Here is a 20,947-nt window from a genome sequence, read left to right as displayed (position 1 = left end):
TCCATATTGTTGTGAGGGGGGGGGGGTGATGGGATTGTTGTTGAATTTGGCCACATGGCCCAGATTCACTCCTCTCCTTCCTAACACACTTAAACAACCAACACCCTAGAATCGAGTTCACCCTGGAAAAAGAAGCAAACAATAACCTCCCCCCTTCCTAGACACACTAGTCATCTGCCAACCTGATGGAACCTTGGTTTTCTCCGTTTATAGAAAACCCACCCATACAGGTAGATACATTCACCAACAATCCCATCACCCCCCCCCCCCTCCCTCACAACAATATGGAGTTATTAAGACACTAATCAACAGGACAAAAATAATCTGTTCTAATGATCAAGCCCTAACTACTGAACTAAATCACATTCGTGACACTTTCTCAGCCAATGGCTACCCCCTCCCAAAAGAATCCAAAAAATACTTAACCCAGTTATCCACAACCCACCACCCCCTCCCCTTCACAAAAAAGATTACTCTAGATCCATCACCATTCCCTACATCCGAGGCACCTTGGAAAAAATCAACAAAATCTTAAAAAAACGACTTGACCACCTGTTACAGACCACATAGAAAATTGGCATCCCTTATCCGCTTCACTAAAGACCAACCACTTCCCCTAGACCTACCTGGTGTATACCAGGTCCCTTGCAGCTGAAAACTGTCCTACTTTGGCCAAACAGGCAGGACAGCAAATATCAGAATCTCAGAACACAAGGATTACATCCGATTTCACAAGTACAGCCACTCTGGGCTTGCAGACCACGCTCTGGATACTCGCCACAGAATAAGATGGAAGAAAGCCACAGTAATACACCGCAGCAAGTTCAAATATGAAAGACTATTCATGGAATCGGCCTCAGCCCTTAGGAACATGCCAAACCTCAACAAATTTGGATGCATGAGACTGTCCCAAATTTGGGAAACATTTATCAGAAGAACTTCAGCCCAAAGGCCAAGAACTACCAATATAGCCTGCCAGGGGGCACCATCAGGACTTTAGGAAAACGTTAACTTCCTAGCTTCTATTCTCATTTGCTGTTTTGTAGTACTTGTGTGCACTTGTTTTGTAATAAGTTCCCAAGAAGATGGCAACGTGACGTTTGCCGAAATATCGGAAAGTCTATATTAAAATTTATTTAATTCATCCAGTGTAGTAGTAACAATGTGCACCATTTTACATACACCTGGTTGATATATATCTTAGCACAATGAGCACTCATTAATTGAACAATCTTATTAGCTTCTGACACTAAAGTACCATCAGCATTCAATGAAGTTATTCTTCCACATTCATTTTTTTCTTTTGCTTGTGGCATAACGATAAAATTCTTTTGTATTATCTTTAGTCTGCATAACCAATTTCTTTTCATACTCCAGTTTAGATTTCTGCACAATACTTGTTACTTTTCTGGCCTTGCTTTATATTTCATAACTCATCTCTGTTATTCTTGTGATGTTCTATCATCATCTTCTTGTGGATCTCTTACTTAATAAGGTTGAACATCCACTTCACTTCCACCCTGTTTATTCTTTGAACTCTAGGGATGTATTCAGATACTGCGTCATTTAAACGATTTTTTCAAAGATTTCCCATGCTTTGCTTACATTTTTTCCATTCAGTAACAGATGCCATGGGACCAAAGATAGTATTTCCTAAATTGATCATAATTTCCAGCTTTGTAGTTTTCAGCATGTAACTTGTTCTAATTGAAACATCAATATAATTAGATACTTTCCAAGAAAGCACGGTATGATCACTGTCACTAACTTGTGGTAAAATAGTCATATATTCTTAACAGAGACCCCATTCTAATGCTCTGAACAAATCGAATGCTCTTTGACTTAGCATTCCTTCTTTCACATGCTGGTTTCCTCTCAACAATTCAATAAACTGATGAGATTTTTCTTTTAACCAATCAGTGTTTGAATAATTAAAGTCACCCATAATGATCACTCATTTAGTACCCATTAGGCTAAATTGGCATCACATTTCATCGTCCCCTGCGACTGAGCTGCCAGGTCTGTAGCAACACCCCACCATATGTTTTATTCTGTTAGCCTCAAACTCACTGCTACATGAGTCGTTATTACTATAATTGTTTTCTTGTGTTTCTATCTGAACTGGGACTTAAGTTATCTGATAACTTAAGTCACAGTTCAGATAGGGACTTAAGTTATCTGATATTATTAGTAGTACTTCCCCTTCTCTCCTATCTATTGTCATTCCTAAAAGTAGTATGCCCATTATACTTGATCCCAGTCACCATATCTGATTCTGATAGTTAGAGTTCACTAATGCCAACAGTCTTAGTACAAGAAACATATTCATTAAAGCAACAAACTCGACCCATTTGTTTCTGATGCGCTTAGCATTTGTATATAGACATAACAAATTACCACCTAGCCTATTCTTATAATTAGATACACAATCTATTTATGCCAGCCTGGTTAGCGTATCCACTCTCCTGCCAAAAGACTGCAGGTTTGAATCCCGCCATGGGCATGGACGTTTGTGATTGTCTGTGAAAATACTAGTGGTGATGGGCAGTAGATGGCATTAATGTAGATGATTAGGTTTGATGTAGTTGGTGGATTCGAGTGGTGGAGACGAAAAGTTGTAGAGCAGGTGCCCTCCAGTACAGTAACGAGGGTATGAAGCACCTGTGGCAAGTGTCTAACTTGCACCCCCAACCCAAAATGTGGGTTGGGGGTGCAAGTTAGTCTGTGGGCATACTATAGTAGTTTCATAGTAGGAGAATTAAGTAGTAGTGGAGCAGGTGAGATGTATTTAGTGAAGTAGAGTGCCCTCCCACAATGAGTCCTTGGACTCCTCGGAGGTATCATGTAATAATAATTCTTTTAGAAGGTCCTTGATACCAAATTATTACAAAGGTTCACTTTAAGCATACTGGATCTAAAGTTTTTTAATAGGTTGAAGATTACGTTTCAGTTTCAATGAGATAGATTATATTTATAGTTAAACATTAAGCTATTTAATTAAGCTTGCTAAACTAAAAAAATAATTAGATATTTATCTGATGTGTAAGATCTTGTATATTTCAACATTTAATCACCATGTTAGTTAACAAGTAACAAATGAATTACACTGTATATCCATATTTCAAAGTTCAAAGGGGGTGTCGCTAGGTGTCGCACGGATTAGATCGTCGGCTTGTCGAGAGCTCCTGAAAAGATCAGTATTATTTTGTGTTAACATTAGATATTTTACCAGAATTTTAAGTAGTATTGTTTGCTTTTTGTTTCTTGGTGTGTCTGTGCAATTTTTGCGTGTTTTCTGTTATTTTAACTATTACTTTTAAGAAAAGATAGCGTACACATGGCACCGATAAAGAAAAAAATGGCGGCCAGGTCGCCATGCTTGCTTAAGAGTTTTGATGTAAAAGAATTTATGCAGTGTGCTATCTGTGAGATGTATGCCTTGCGAAGAGCGGTAGGAGTCTGGTTAGAAAGTGATAGTGGAGTTAATATGTGTAGAAAGTGTAAAGAGAATGAGGACTTCAAGCGTGTTTCGTGTATCGAGACTGATATCGTTAACGGTAGTCAGAATGCAGAAAATGGCGGTGTACTAGAGAATTCCGTGGTAGTGCCAGATATGTGTGAGAGCGTCGCTGAAAGTGTAAATGAAGGTAGAAACACCGAAGGAATGGATGATTTGATCGATAACGAAAATGGTGAGATAAGTGCGAGTAGCGAAATTGCCCGTTTAAATGGCGCGATACACAGAGCCAAACGACAACTGGAGCGTATGCAAAAATGTGTGTTGAACGTACCGACAAATAACCGGCGGAAGTCTGTGACGGCAAATAATAGAATGTACGTAAACGTCAATAAAATGAAGGAGCGAGTGCTGTATGGGGATTCGCTATTAAGAGGCGTAATAATTGAGAGTTTAACGAAGTCGTACCAGCCGGGTGCGAACATAAAGGACGTCAGCGAATCTATTCGACTGCAAAAACAGAGGGTGAAAGAGATGATAATAGTGGCAGGAACGAATGATTTGAAAGAGGACAAAATGGAAATGATAGAGGATGTGAGGGAGTTGTTTGAGGTAGCAAAAGAGAAGAGTGAGAGAGTTAGGATGGTGAGTATCTTACCGCGGTATGACAGCGAAGTGTTTAGAAGGAGGGCCATAATTGCCAATGACTTTATGCGTGGGTTATGCATGGAGAGTGGTGTGGAATTTGTGGATGTGTGGAATGAGTTCGATGGGCGAAAGGACTTATATAAGATGGATGGGTTACATTTGAATGGAGTTGGTGTACGGAGACTTGAAAGAGTGTTGATGAATGATGTGGAAGTGGATGTACAGACTCAGGGAAACTAGATTTATTAAGAGGGGGGGGAGTAGATATGCAGACTTTAGGGGGGGCAGTTAAGTGTATGAATGAGTATATTATGCCCGGGCGAGTACGACGGACAACAAATCAGAATGGGATAATTAGTATAAGGAATCAAAGTAGGGATGGGACAAATGGGCTTCTGCGATTCATGTTCACTAATGCCAGGAGTATTAGGAACAAGAAGGAAGAGTTTTTGGCCATGGTTGGCACTTCCAGGCCACAGGTTGTCGGTATTAGTGAAACATGGCTGACAGAAGATGATAAAGCTAGTGGGATTGAATGCGATGGGTATAGCGTGTTCAGGAGTGACAGGGTGAATAAAAAGGGGGGAGGAGTGTTATTGATGATAGCTGATGAGCTTCAGCCAAGGAGTATAGAAGTTGAACTGCAGGATGGGGAAAAAAGCACATTTGAGGCTGTTTGGTGTGAGATACAATCTAGCAGAACAAAATATACAATTGGGTGCTGCTATAGACCGGGTGATGGAGTGGATGGTGGGAATAGTATGCATAAGCAAATAGAAGAAATGAATGGAAGGAGGGTAATTATTATGGGTGATTTCAATTATGGTAATATTGACTGGAAAGAGGAGAGGGCACATGGGAGGAAGGAATTGGATTTTATGCAGTTATTAAGGGACAACTATCTACGGCAACATGTATTGGAAAATACCAGGGGGCAGAGAGTGCTGGACCTAGTAATTGCAACTGAGAATGTGGCTGTAACGAACATGACCTTGTTGCCACCAATTGGTGAGAGTGACCATAAGGTCATGACTTGGGAGGTGGCTAAAGGAGTCGAATTTACAATTAAGACAGGGTATATGTGGAATTACCGGGCTGGTAAGTATGACAAGCTTAGGTGTGTGCTTGGCTCAATGCCATGGCATGTAAAACTGCAAGGGCTGGATGTTGATGGTGCATGGGAGGTGGTCAAGAACTGTTTGCAGGAGGCAATGGTTGACTGTATACCAAGAGTCCGAATAATAAATCAGGTAGGGGTTAAATGGATGAATAACACTATTAAGCTTGAGCTGCAAAAAAAGAAACAATTGTGGAGGGAATTTAAGGAGAAGGGTGACCATCAGGTGCATGAACAGTATAAAGCTCAGGCCAGGATGGTAACAAGGGTGGTAAGAAAAGCAAAAGCAGATTACGAAAGGAAATTGGCCATGCAGGCTAAAGAGAATCCCAAACAGTTTTTTCAATATGTTGCAAGTAAAAGGAAAAATGCTCATGGTAGAATGATCTTAAAAAATGCTGAGGGTAGGGAGGTAACTGAATCAGTCGATGTTGTGGAATTACTGAGCGAACACTTTGCAAGAGTATATCATCCAGGTGGTGGCTTTGCGGAAATGGAGGAACCAACAGCTTATACTGGAATTGTGATGAATGAGGTAGAGGTAACTAGTCTATTACAGAACCTCAATGTCAATACATCTGTGGGATTGGATGGTATACCAGCTCGTGTCGTACGTGAAGCGGCCAAAGAATTGTCAGTGCCCTTGACCATTATGTTTAATTTGAGCCTCAGGACTGGGTCAGTCCCAAGGGGGTGGAAAGAGGGGAAAATAGTTCCACTGCACAAAGGTGGTTCCAAGGCTGCTGTTGAAAATTACCGGCCAATCAGCATAACAGGAATCATTATCAAGGTCTTAGAGAAAATAGTCAAGAGGAAAATACAAGATTGGATAGAAGAAAATGGGATACTGTATCGGGGACAGCATGGTTTTGTGAAGGGTAGGTCATGCCTCAGTAACTTGCTCACGTATTATAACACAGTGACGGCTGAACTGGATAAGGGTAATGGATTTACAGTGATTCTGCTGGACCTTGCTAAGGCCTTTGACAGGATACCACATGGAATTCTAATCAGTAAATTGCAGCATATGGGAATGGACATAGGGTTGGTGAGATGGATAGGAGGGTGGTTGACGGAGAGATATCAGAGAGTGGTTTACTCAGGAGTAGAGTCCACAAGACGGCCTGTGACTAGTGGTGTACCACAAGGATCTGTTCTTGGACCACTGCTGTTTAATTTGTTCATAAATGATATAGGAAAGGATCTGAGAGGAACAGTTCATTTGTTTGCGGATGATGCGAAGTTGGGTAGGGCAATAGTGAATGCAGATGACGTCAAAATTTTGCAGGATGATTTGGATAGATTGGAGGTCTGGGCTAGGGAGAATGGATGTCAATTTAATGTGGCAAAATGTAAGGTTATGCATTTTGGGGTGAAAAGATGGGAGGCAGTTTACTGCATTGGTGGAACCGTGCTCCAGGAAATTGATGAGGCACGAGATTTAGGAGTGTTGGTGGATAAGGAATTGAAATTTAGGGGACACATTGCAAAAGTGGCCAAATCAGCTCATCAAATCACTTGGTTGCTGAAGAATACGTTGACAAGCAGAGACAAGCAGGTTATTGTTCCTCTGTATCGAGCCTTGATAAGACCTCATCTCGACTACTGTGCTCAGATTTGGTCACCTAGGTTTCTTCTTGATGGGGAGGAGGTGGAGAGGATCCAGAGGCGAGTGACCAAGATGATAGCAGGTCTGTGGAATGAACCGTATGAGAACAGGTTGAGGATTTGTGGGTTGCAAAAATTGGTTGATAGGCGGAGGAGGGGAGATATGATTGAGACATTCAAATTACTGAAGGGTTTCTATAAAATTAATTCAGAAGAAATTTTTGAGAACAGGGCTGGTTGTGGGAGGACTAGGGGACATCCATGGAAACTGGGCAAAAGTGTGGTTAGTAAAGGTGTTAGAGCTGGGTTCTTTACTTTTAGAGTAGTGAATGAGTGGAATGCGCTCCCTGAGTCTGTGGTGGATGCTGTGACAGTGAATGAGTTTAAGGCGAGGTATGATAGATACTGTATGAATGTCGAATAGTTGTGATGAAAATGATTTGGGGCCTCCCTCGATGAGTCAAATGACTCCCTGGAGTTGCCCGTAATAATAATAATAATAATATGCTATCACATTACACAATCCTCATGTAATGACCATCGCCTGAGAAAATGGGCCCCATTGAAGGCTGTCTATGTTTGGTCCTCTGAGAGGGTGGGGGAGGGCAGTGCAAACAAATATTCTCCATCTCAAAAGGATCCATCAAAAAAAACTAGAAAGTGAATTCATTTAATCAGATTAATAGATAATCAATTCATTCATTCATTATTATAATTATAATTTTAAAATAAATATAATTTGCTAGGATTTACTTTTCATTGGTTTTTCTTAGCATTGAATAATCGCTCATGAGTTTCTTCTATGGATACATATGCAGCCAAAAATGTTTTCCAGTTGCGTTTCATAATCAGAAGAGATTTGTATAGTTTTTTAAACAAATGACACTCTATTTCGTGTCATCCATTAGACATAACATGCTGCCACACCGATATAAAATTCATATTTTAAAAAGGAGAAAACATGAAGACTAAACATTAGTGAGATAATGGGAATGCACTTGTATTTTTAATATGAATAAAGTTTACATTATATATTTTACTGCTATCTGACACTATCTTTTAGAAAGATTTAACTAGGGAAAACAGGAATATACTCCGGGATAGCCATTGTAGTCTTTTTTTTAAATAACTGCATCTATAAAACTTTCTCATTCATGTTTTTCTCTAGTTTTCTGAAGAAACTTCAGGAAATGATTGTAATGAATATGACCATATTGCCATCTATTGGTGACAGTGATCTAGGGTCTTCACCTGGGAGGTGGCTAAATGTGTTTAATTTTTGATTAAGACAGGGTACATGTGGAATTATTGGGCTGGTAAGTATGACAAGCTTAGGAGATTGCTTGGTTCAGTGCCATGGCATGTAAAACTGCAAGGGCTGGATGTCGATAGAGCATGGAAAGTGGTCAAGGAGCATATACAGGAGGTTATGGATGATTTGTATACCTAGGGTCCAATTAGTAAAACAAGTAGGGGTTAAATGGATGAATAACACCATTAAGCTTCAGCTGCAAAAAAAGAAACAACTGTGGAGGGAATTTAAAGAGAAAGGTGACCTGCAGGCACCCGAATGGTATAAAGAGCAGGCCAGTAGAGTAACGAGTGAGGTAAAAAAAACAAAAGCAGATTATGAAAGGAAACTAGCTATGCAAGCTAGAGAGAATCCCAAACAGTTCTTTCAATATGCTGCAAGCAAAAAAAAAAAAAAAAAAACCTGTACACGGCAGAATGATTTTAAGCAAGGAAGATGGTAAGGAGGTCACTGAATCAGTCGATATAGTGGAATTACTGAGCGAGCACTTTGCAAGAGTATATCATCTAGGTGGTGACATTGAAAAAATGAAGGAACCATTAGTTTATATGGGAATTGTGATGACTGAAGTGGAGGTGAATAGTTTATTACAGAACCTTAATGTGAATACATCTGTGGAATTGGATGGTATATCAGCACGGGTCTTACGTGAAACGGCTAAAGAATTATCAGTGCCCTTGACCATGTTGTTTAATCTGAGTCTTGGGTCTGGTTTAGTCTCGAAGGTGTGGAAAGAGGGGAAAACAGTTCCACTGCATAAAGGAGGATCCAAGACTACTGTTGCAAATTACCGACCGATCAGCATATCAGGAGTCGTTGTCAAGGTCTTGGAGAAAGTAGTCAAGGGAAAAATACAGGAATGGATTGATGAAAATGAGATACTGTAAGGGGGGACAGCATGGTTTTGTGAAGGGTAGATCATGCCTCAGTAACTTGCTCAAGTTTTATAACACAGTGACGGCTGAACTGGGTAAGGGTAATGGATTTACAGTGATACTGCTGGACCTGGCTAAGGCATTTGACAGGATACCACATGGAATTCTAATCTGTAAACTACAACATATGGGAATGGATATAGGGTTGGTGAGATGGATAGATGGGTAGTTGATGGAGAGATATCAGAGAGTAGTTTATTCAAGAGTAGAGTCCAAAAGATGGCCTGTGACTAGTGGTGTGCTGCAGGGTTCTGTTCTTTGACCACTGCTGTTTAGTTTGTTTATTAACGAATAAATATAGAGAAGGATCTAAGAGGAACAGTTCATTTGTTCGCTGATGATGCAAAGTTGGGTAGGGCAATAGTGAATGCATAAGATGTCAAAATTTTGCAGGATGATTTGGATAGACTGGAGGTATGGGCTAAGGAGAATGGATGTCAATTTAATGTGACAAAATGTAAGGTTATGCATTTTGGGGTGAAAAGATTACCAGCAGTATACCACATTGGTGGAACTGTTCTCCAGGAGACTGACGAGGCCAGCGACTTGGGAGTGTTGGTGGATAGGGAGATGAAGTTTAGGGGGCATGTTGCAAAATTGGCTAAATCAGCTCATCAACTCACTTGGTTGTTGAAAAATACTTTGACGAGCAGAGACAAGCAAGTTATTGTACATCTGTACCGAGCCTTGATAAGACCTCATCTCGACTACTGTGCCCAGATTTGGTCACCTAGGTTTCTTCTTGATGGGAAGGAGGTGGAGAGGATCCAGAGGCGAGTGACCAAGATGATAGCAGGTCTATGGAATGAACTTTATGAGAACAGGTTGAAGATTTGTGGGTTGCAGAAATTAGTTGATATGCAGAAAAGGGGAGATATGATTGAGACATTCAAATTGCTAACATAATAATTCTCTTCTCTGTAATTTTTTCACTGATGAGGTTGTAAAAAAAAAAGTTTTATCTTATTCCTAACAGCAGTTTAAATTTCATGCATATTCTAAATCCAGAAAATAAAATTTCCAGAATAGTTTCACTTACAGTAATTATTTCACAAAATCCACCAGTACAGTGTACTACAGACTAATGTTATTAACAGGGGCGAATATTCTAGGTGTGCAGTGCTCATACACAAAATATCAATATTACTGCTATTATATTTTTGCATTTATTCTCATTAAAGACTCCCCTAATTGTTTGCATACTTTGCATGATTCATAAAATTAAATGCAATATGCTAATGCTTCATGAAGAGGGCACTTTTTGACATGTAAACATTGCATCCCATTCACGTTATTAGCCCATGCGTGCTTTCAAAATACATACACCTTTGAGCCCTTTGAAAAGATGTAAAGAGGATTCAGCGGGTCAAATTCTTCTCGTTCTAGTATTTTTAAACCACTCAGAAGGCAAGGCTGGGTGAGCTCAGAGACAATAACACCTAGCAACTGTGACTGGTTATTGTGTCAACCAGTTGAATTAAACATTGTCATTTGTCATGAGCTTCATCTGTTTTGCATGCATGAAGTGTGAACTGACATGGTAGGCAAGTTTTTATATATATATATAATATAGACATACACAAGTTTTTAATATATAATTTTCCATAAATTTATAACTTTTGCCCATATTTACAATGGGAAACAATGTTGACGATCTACTGAATGTCCCGTTTTCTGCCAGAACTTTTGTGGATTGTATGACTGTACTTGAAGGAGGTAAGCCTCATCCTTCTCTTCCAAATTTATAGATCATTCACAAAGATGCAAAAACTGAGTACATGACACTTTTCTATTTCACAATATAGTATAGTAGAATGGTTAACTGGATGGGAAGTGCAGTCAAGACTTTTTTGTTGGCCTTGTTTATTATTCTCCAGAGAGAAAGGCATTTAGATAAGCATGGATATTCTGACCTTAACCATTTAATTGCAGCTGTGCAAAAACGTGAGGCTCCCAATCACATGTTCAATCATTTTTAAATCTCAAGATGTTTAGAAAACAAAGAATTGACACTCTCCTTGACAAAGAAAAATTGAAGTTACTCATCATAATGAACAGGTAAAGAAAAATATAGACATTTTAAAAAAATTAATTGATGTTGTATGCTATTTGATTAAGCAAGGATTTCTTTAGAGATCATGATGAGTCCAAAGATTCAGCTAATTGAGGAAATTATATAGCATTTTAAATGTGCTCCTTGAGTATGATCTTCTTTTAGACATTTAAAGACTTTTAGCTTTAGCTATTGTTCATTTTACCTTTATGCTTTCCATATTTAAAATTGTATTAACACATCTTGTTTGCACCTAGGTGTCTGTCGTTCCCTTATTCCCTAGCTGGTACTAGCTTTTAGCATATGTATGCGGCTTCTGTGCGTCAAGCGGTCACATTTTCACAAAGCTTTAGTTCCATCCAAACACGTCAATGCAATTAGCATTTAAGTGTCTGAATGATATCGAATATTTGAAATGCAATTCAAACTGATTTCAAGTTTCATATATATATATATATATATATTATATATATATATAAATTCATTTCGCTTTTCATAAATTGAGCACTTTCTGTATCCAATGGCTGTATTACAAACAGCTGTTACACATGTTTTTTGTAACTGAAAATTTGAAAGTGGAATGTTAGGACAAATGTGTTTAATTAGGTGTTGTTTAGTCTGTTCTGTTTGCATGCATGCAGCATAGCCTGTGGGAGCGGAGTATTTTTTCATTAAGTGTGTCGTCAAGTTGTCTTGCGCTAATTGTTCCTAAATATAGTACACAATGTCAAAAATCTGTTTATTGTATTTAATGATAAGCAAAACTAATTGTTTCTTTTGCTTGTGCAGTATAACATCTGTTGAGATCGGAAAGTTTTTTTAACAGTATAGAGACATTTTTATTGTAGTGTTTGGAAACAACAGACAGTAAAAATTCATTCCTGAATTAAAATGAATACTTCTGTGTATTATGAGACATTGTTGATGCGCAACAAAATACCAGCATATGTGAATAAAGAGCTGCTGAAAAAAAGAAAAAAAACTAATGAATGTAGGATTCCCGAAAGTGCTGATAATTCTGATAATGATTGGTTGGATATTATATTATATATCCTGTTTTGCATAAAATATATACTGAGTCTCAGTAAACAAAAGAAAATTCTTAGAAAATAGAGCGAAATATACACAAACCAGAGAAATACAGATAACATGTGCAACAAATTTTATGAGATGATTTGATGCTTCATCAAACCCATATGTATTCCTGCCATACTCTGTCTCCTCATAAGTTTTTTTTAATTATGCCATCATAAATTCACTTATTCATGTCTAGACTTTATAGGATCATGCTATTCGCTGTACTTCAACTTATGGGGCACACATCACAAATGCTAATTATTAATAATTCATTTGCCATTAATGAAAGTATTTCTACTCACACTTATTCTTTCCTTTCATTTCCCATTCTCACATGTCTTATAGATGATGGTTCACATATTTTCAACCTTTGGGTATTTCAAATATACCAACCAAATATGCCATTCTCCTTCATTGTTGTCTTCCAATAAATCCTAAAACAAACAGATTGTTCCCCCGCTCTGCGAATTGGTTACATTAATTGATAAATTAAAGTATTTAAAGTTATCCTGCAATTAATTGCATTGGACCAATTAAGATGAGCACTGATGCGCTATGCACTCTCAAAACTTTCATACATCGATAAAAATGCAATCATATGGTCAAGTTGACGTGAATTTTGTAGCGCAGGTTGCATAACCCACACAACAGCATACCCAACCGAAATGGGCACGCGACACCACTGGTTATTAAAACATTTACCATAATGACATTTGTTGTACTTCTTTGCTTCAGGTAGTTCTAATACTGCTTCAAACATATAGCAAAATAACCATGATCAATCAGTTTTGAGAAATTCATTTTTTAAGTGATGCTTTTTTTTTTTTTTCAGAGCATATAGCCAGCAAGTTTGTTATCCTCTTTAAGAACAGATCTTTTGCATTTTTCACTTATTTTTCAACTGGAGAAGGAAAAAAATAACTTCTCTCAGCTGTATGGTTTGCAATTGGCAATATTCGATAAATTTTTAAAGCAACCCCTAAGTTTGGGAAGTACTTTCCAGATGTACTCTTACTTGATGTAAGAGTAAATCTGACATTGAAACTCGATGTTTTTTAACATTGAGTTTCACATACACCATTGACAATGATTTGCTTGTTACTCATATGCTTTTACATCCTCACTAGGAGTCAGTGCCCTTGCCAAAATTCAGACACTATTGTTGTGTTAATGCTCACTCATATACACCGAATTCATGATACAACAATAGATTTTTAAAAATTTAAATTACTATCAATATAGTATAAATTCAAAGTATACATAGAAATTTATGAAAATTACTTTTTAATATTATGAAGATGTGTATGAATCAGTGATTGATTTGTATGTGTAAAATGTATTCATTTGTTAAATACTCAGATCATCTAAAAAATCAAAATAGTTTCTGTGTGCCCTTTAAACCATGCACCCTAGCAAGTGCCCACTTTGTCCATTTATAAACCTAGGCCTCAATGTAGGTTTGTGTTTTGGTAGCATTAAAATTCACTAAATTATCTTCACCCCAGTTGATAATGGCTAAAGTGTTTGAGGTATTCGCCATAGAATATCTCGAAGCTTAAGTCATCTGTGTACTATGAAGTTTTGCATGATTTAAGAGAAATGGAGTATACTGCCATAAGCACAGCTGTAAATAGAATTGTACATTAGTGAGAGAAGATCATTGATGTATAAGAAAAGGGTGTTGGTGAAAGCACAGCTTTGGAATATTCTGGCATCGATGGGAAAAATCAAATGGGAGGGAACCATCCACCATGATGTGCAGTGGCTGACCATAGAGGAAGCTTGAATACTCACAAAAGATAGGAGGGAGTTCATAAGATGGCAGGTTGATAAGAAGGAACAATGTCAAACTCTCAAATGCCTTCGACATATTGAGCAACCACATGATTTCTTCAAATCTTTCCATGAACTAGAGACTTCTTCATTAATGAATCAGTTAACTAAAGAGGTCTCTAACTTGTTGATTACCTTCTCAGTCACTTTTGGGAATATTGAAGTGGGAGCAATGGGATGATAGTTTGATAGATCTTTTTTAGCAAAAGGCCATAAAAGCTTGCTTCTGTGCTGCTGGATGGAGGACAGCTTGTAAAAGCTATTCAGGATGAGTGTTAATTCTGGAGTACAAGCTCTTAGTATAACTGAAGGGATATCATCTGGGCTGGGTGACTTATTAGTTTCAAGGCTATTGAGTATTTTTCTGAAATCTTTCTGATAAAAAATCAGAGGTTGACATACTGAGGGTGGTTTGTGAAATAGGAAGAGGAGATTTGCATTTATCAGATAAACAAGAATTGGAGAATGATTCTAAGGTTTGCCTTATCTTTAAGAGATGTTGCCATTGTATGAAAAAAAAGTTGGAAATATAACAGGGCAAAAGTTTTGCCATTAAACTTCTCAAGTGGCTATTTATCCTGGAAGCATAGTACATTTGGCCTTTACAAAGTCTGCGTTAGATTTTTTGATGTTTTTTTTTTGTAATTGTTAACAGGGTGTAAGCTGATTAAAAAGCTGTAGATTTTAAATTGAGCTGTATGCTGCATTTTTAGCTTGGACTAATTTGGTGCATTTGTTTGAAAACCAAAGCTTAGGATCTGGGATTTTGAGTGCAGTGGGGAACTAAAAGCACACATCTCAGCAAGATTAATTTCAAATCAGATCAGAGTTGGTGTTTCGATGAGGAGAGTAGAAGCAATCATCAGACAGTGGAAAAGAGTAGAAATCTCAAAGATCATCCCAACTGGTACCATTGTAGTGACATAGGATATGGGGCTGAGACTGGCTGGAGAAGGAGAATTTCTATCATATCTTTTGAAATCTGTTGTTGTTATTGTACCTTTTTGAATTATCAGTTGAAGTGAAGATAATCTGTAAATTTCATATCGAACTTGTTATGTATTTGTTCAAAGATATTTTTTATGTGTATATATGTAATTAAACTATTTCTCTTTGGAATTCCTATAAAAGTGTTTGCTTACTATGCTTATATTTGTTTTAGGATAAAACATCCAGAATATAGGGATGTATGCATTCAAACAGTGGATAAAGATGCTACTTCGTCAGTGGTTGAAGAAGACTCTCTTGCTGCTGTTTTTTGCTCTTGGAGCATATGTAATTATACAGTTATGGAAGCAACACTTACCAAGTATAGATAGTGTAAGAACAGAAAGAATTTTGGGAAATAATCTTATAGAAAAAAGTAATGAGAAGCAAAAAATAGAAGTTCTATCTGAAGAATTAACCCAAGCACACTTGTGTCCTGCTTGTTTTGGTAGGAGTATTTGTTCAAAATTTAATACTGGTTCATTTACTTTGGATGAAAACTCCATTATAGAAAGAGATGGTAAAATATGGCGGAAAGGATTGCTAGATGATTCTGAGAAAGTGATGTTAAGTACAGCATCTGTAGATGAATGGATGAAGTTTGATGAGTTTATATGTCGAAATGCTAGTAGACCTATTCCCTGTGATGTTCATGCAACAGTTAAGTTGGGATTTTTAGCAAATAAGAGAATATTAGAAGTGGAGAACTTCAGGAACCTAAATTTAATTTTAAGCAAGAGCCGCAGTGAAATTGCGTAAGTACATAAGTTGATAGCTGTTTGCACTGTCATCAAAAATATGGAATACTTAAATATTGCATATTTTTCTGTAAGTATGTTTTAAATATACATTAAAAAACAGTAGCATTTCACCAATTTTTGCATAACTTAGCCAGATCAATTCAAATTTTATAAAATACCAGCTTGATTCTGTAGACAACTGCTACATAATATACAGAACTGAATCTAAAACACGGACATGTTGTAGGAAACTTCCAGGTAAGATAGAAAATAAATGTGTTACTGCTGTATGTTCCTAGAGCCTGTGATTTGAGTACTGGTATTTGGGGAGACACCAAATGATTTGTAGATCCATGAAATTTTCCATACATATTCTGTCTTATAATTTCATCTTAAACACAAAAAAGTTGAAGAGAGAGATTACATGCAGGGGGGAAAAAATGTAAGCTTCCCATAATCTACAAATTGAAGTCTTCATTCTGACCTTCATGTTATTTACGTATAGACCATGCCTACTTTTACATAATAGAAGTTCATCTGTCAGTTTCTTCAATCAATATTCTGCTCACATTTCCTAATTACTCTTCAACACCTTGTGTCTCAAAAGGTTGCATTTTTGCACATGTCTACTCTGATATCACTGGTCAGAGAACCCCTTTTTGATCTTTTGGCTTCAACATTCTTATTCTATCACATTTGTTTTTCTTTATCACATTCTTACCATTCTGAATTTTTTTTTTTTTTTAATTTCCTTTCTTTAAATCTTGATTTTCTTCATTCCAACTAGCTTTCCTTTATCAACTGCATTGATCTAGTAGCTGGAGATGTTGAAGGCCATTTGCGATTATCACTGGTTTCTCAAAAAAAGATGCACATCTACCAGAATATCTGACAGCCCTCACCCCTCCAAACTTTTGATCTCTTCCTCTCAAATGATCTTTCTAAGAATGCTGCAGGTGGTTTGTCCTCTAGGATGTTAATTTCTTCTTTTTCCATATAGCAACCCTCACATGGCCACAGTCAGATTGGGTAGCTATAATTGCTAAGTGGGATAATTTTAATTTCCTTGTTTGGATTATTGTTTCCAGTCTTCTAATCAAACATTTCATTGAATATATCTCTGAAACTATTTTTATAACTTTGAGAACATTAATTTCCTGTTTCACCTTAAATTCTCTTCCTCTATCTAATTTTGATTTTCAAGAAGTATGCAAGCTGTTCAAGAGCCACCAAGCTTATTACATACAGCTTTGATTGAAAATGTTATACTTCTTTTCTACCCACTAAAGCTTGAAATACTTAAAAGCAAATTATCAGCATATAAATTGATTTTGCAAGAATCAGAAAAGGAAACTTGCATGATAGTCCAAATGCAATTTGTACATTTTAGTCTCTCTTGAAAGCTATTGGTCAACTTTTGTCCAACCCTACATCTTTCTCTTTGGAACTTGGATAATTCTATTGCATCATTGTCCATAGCAAAAGCTAATATCTGGTTCTTACTTTCCCTCGATTTTGAGCTTAGTGTACAATTTTTGTACCATGTCGGATTTAAGATTCAATATTTTTTTTTGAAAAAGAGAGAGAAGAATCTTATCCAGACTGGATATGAAAATGTCTTCGGTCCTGATAATTTCTCTGATTATTCTAAAGGTTTGTGTTCCAGAGTTCACTCCTGTTTTGTGTTGCCTTTTTTTGAGTATACTCTCCTGTTACACTAGTATTTATTCTGCAACTTGGAAATAACCATTCCTAAGACAGATGACCAATCTCTAATATCAGATTACCATCATATTGCTCTTACTTAAAAATTTGTTTTGTGACCCCTGTCTATAAAGGGTTAAATTAGTTGTAATGTAGAAACCTATCAACAGTCAATGCCTTGGTTGGCTTGAATGGATATGGTGCTTCCACCCTCTCCAGTCAATGAGTCCTGATCAGATCACCTGTTTTGCTAATCTTTCCTCTCCCATTCTGTTTAAATGATCATACCTTAGATCATATCTGCATACATATGCAAACAAGGTCAACTTCCTTCTTCTACCTGTTAAATTTTAGACCAAATGACGTGTTCTGGTGTCATAGCATCACTTTCTTGGGCTTTCAATTCTTTTTCCATTTATTTCATCTGTATAGTAATTTTGGTAATCACTTATTGTCCATTTGATTTGAGATGTTCTATCCATTTTTGTTTATATTTACTTATGTAATAATCAGAGATATTAAAATTTCATTTGTTTTATGGTCCAACTTGGTATATCCAGCTATCTAAGAAATTTCATTTCTGCTGTTTGAATTCATTCATCTTTTTATTTTTATGGTCAATGTTTCACTTCCATATAATAAAGTTGGTTTAGACAGGACATTATACAGTCTGATTCTAGTATATTTTTATACTAGAATAAAAATAATATAAATGATATAAATATATTCGATTATTTATATCATTTACATTAACAAAATTTGATATTTTAATGTCTGTCTTTTTTCATCTTCATATGATAATCACATCCTGGGATCTGAAGGTATTTTATTATCTATCTGTTTTACTTCTTACTGGATTTCTTCTTTGAAAGCGATTATTTTTGTTTATACTTTAGTTTTTCTCATAATATATACTTTTGAGATTTCATTTAATAATTTGATTGATCTTTGTAAATCATCTACTGATGTAGCTAATACAATTAGATCATCTGTAAATATTAATGTCTGTCTTTATTTGTGAGCTTATTTGCATACCAAATTGGTTATGCCATTTCCAGATTGTTATATTAAAAAGTAAAGGTGATAAGGTACATCCCTGCCATACTTGTCTTGAAAGTGCAAAAGAATAGAATGAAAGAAAAAGAAAAAAATTTTTTTCAATTAATTTATCACCTCTTTTTGGCAAAAAGAGGTGATAAATGATTTGAGAAAAATAGTGTATGGAGATTCAATTGTTAGACGATTAGTTAATGAGAGCATCCATAAGGTCCACTATCCAGGAGGGGAGAGAATGAGCAAGGTAATTCCTGCTTTGGACATGAGGAGGAAACAAAACAAGCAAGAGAATTTGTGGTGATTGTAGGGACAAAAAAAATTTTAAGTGGAAATAATGAAAATATAATTGCGAATATCAGGAAAGTTATTAAGGAGAGTCAAAGATAACAGTATAATGGGAAACATTGTCATACTTTGGCAGTGTGTTGCCAAAGTATGACAATCACGAGTTGAGCCAGAGTCATGAATGGTATGCTTGGCAGAGTTGTGTGAGGAGAAGGGAGTGTAGTTTCTGGATGTATGGCATGTATTTGTGGGAAGAATGGAATTATACAGATTGCATTTGAATGGTTTTGGAGTGAGTGAATTGAAGAAACTGTTACTAGGTGGAAGTGCAGTGTGTGTAATGCAAGCAAGAGATCAGAAGCAAGTGGTGAAGTGAAAGATTAGGAGAATGGTATGGAAGAGACTGAAGTGCTTGGCAATAGAAATAATAGTAATGTGAAAGATAAAGAAAAAATGGAAATGCAAGAGGAACAGGGAAATTGTGGGGAACCTGGGTAGATAAGGAGACTTGGCATATGGAGAGTGAATGTATGTATGTATGATCAGCATAGAAATGGAAAAGATTGGGACGCGAGTAGCATAGTTGAGATAGAGCAGATATATGTGGTAAGTGGTAATAAAGGTGATTGGACAAAGGCAGGTGTGGTGGAAAATCTACAACCAACAAGTGGCTTGGTTGCAACTGGTTATAGACCTAAAAGTGAACTGCTGTGTTTATTTACAAATGCCAGAAGTATCAGAAATAAAGGAGACGAAATTGTTTCACTAATTGAACTTATTTGACTCAAAATTTTTGGAATAAGTGAAACATGGGTGAATGAAGATAATATCCTAATACAAATAGAAATGGAAGGTACAATATTTCTCACGAGGATAAAAAGGACAAGAACAAGAAGGAAGGGGAATTATGTCCACATGAGATAGACATGAAAGAGGGAAATGGTGGCATTGGTTTTCAGGCAATGTGGTGTGAGGTGGAGGTTGACAGAAAGAGATATTTACGAGGGTGGTCTGAAAAGTTCTCGGCCTTGACCATAGGTGGCAGCACAATTGGCAAGATTTTTTTTTTCTAAGTTGGTACATCTCTCATAAGCATCCGTGTGAAATTGCAAATCATTCTATCAAGTAGTTTGTTTTATACAGCTGCCTGAAGCAAAACTGTTGTTTGTATCTCTTGAAATGGATGAAATTCAGTATCATGCAGTTATAAAATTCTTTGTAAAAGAAGTTTTAACGCCAAAAGAAATTCATGTGAAGTTTATGGGCACTTGTTTTCGACAATTAAGAAATGGGCTGCCGAGTTTGAACATGGCTGTACCAACACTGAAGATGATCCATATCAAGGACACCCAAAAAGTGTAACAACACCAGAAATCATTGTTCAAGTGCATGATATGGTATTAGATGACTGGCGAGTCAAAGCACATGAAATTGCTGAGACTATAGGCATTTCAAAAGAACGTGTAGGATATATTTTGCATGAAGAATTACAAATTAAAAAGCTTTGCGCAAGATGAGTGCCATGCTTGCTCACAGCAGATCAAAAATCATTTGTATGATGAAAGTCTCTGAACAGTGCTTGGAGCATTTTAACAAGAATAAAACTGATTTTGTGCATCGCTTTATTACTATGGATGAGACTGGATTCACCATTACCTACCAGAATCCAAACAGCAGTCAAAACAGTGGACAGAAGCCAGTTGTTCAGCGCCAAAGAAGACAAAGTCAGTTCCATCAGCAGGAAAGGTCATGGCATCGGTGTTTTGGGATGCTATGGCATTTTATTTATTAATTATCTTGTAAAGGGTAAAACAATAACTGGGGAATATTATTTCGATCTTTAAACTAGACTGAACAAAAAAACATAGGAAAAGAACCAGTTTGCAGAAGAAAAAAATCATCTTTCATCAGGACAATGCACCTGCCCACAAATATGTTTTGGCAATGGGAAAATTAAAGGATCTGCACTATGAATTGTTGGAACATCCACCGTATTCCACAGATTTGTCTCCCTCTGACTTCTATCTTTTCCTAAAACTCTTTCTTGCTGGTCAGTGTTTTTCTTCGAATCAAGAGGTGATTGCAGCTGTTGAGGAGTATTTTGCAGGTCTTACTGAGACCCACTACAGGGATGG

The 20,947-nt window shown here is 36.9% G+C and overlaps 1 protein-coding gene across 5 annotated transcripts in view; it reads left to right on the top strand.

The window, feature by feature from the left end:
* Positions 1-20,947, top strand: part of LOC150098914 (divergent protein kinase domain 2A-like) — a 416,716-nt gene that overhangs the window by 305,288 nt on the left and 90,481 nt on the right. For all 5 annotated transcript variants that reach the window (XM_090404859.1, XM_090404862.1, XM_090404861.1 and 2 more), the window contains one exon: positions 15,203-15,782. In XM_090404859.1, the coding sequence (XP_090260985.1) occupies positions 15,226-15,782 (557 nt within the window). In that variant the 5' untranslated portion in view covers positions 15,203-15,225. The remainder of the gene's footprint in view (positions 1-15,202; positions 15,783-20,947) is intronic.

Source organism: Typopeltis vanoorti, chromosome 15 (genome assembly GCF_054136105.1).
Source record: "Typopeltis vanoorti isolate ZY-2024b chromosome 15, IOZ_Tvanoo_1.0, whole genome shotgun sequence".
Classification (NCBI taxonomy): domain Eukaryota; kingdom Metazoa; phylum Arthropoda; class Arachnida; order Uropygi; family Thelyphonidae; genus Typopeltis; species Typopeltis vanoorti.
This window is presented reverse-complemented; position numbering and strand designations above follow the sequence as displayed.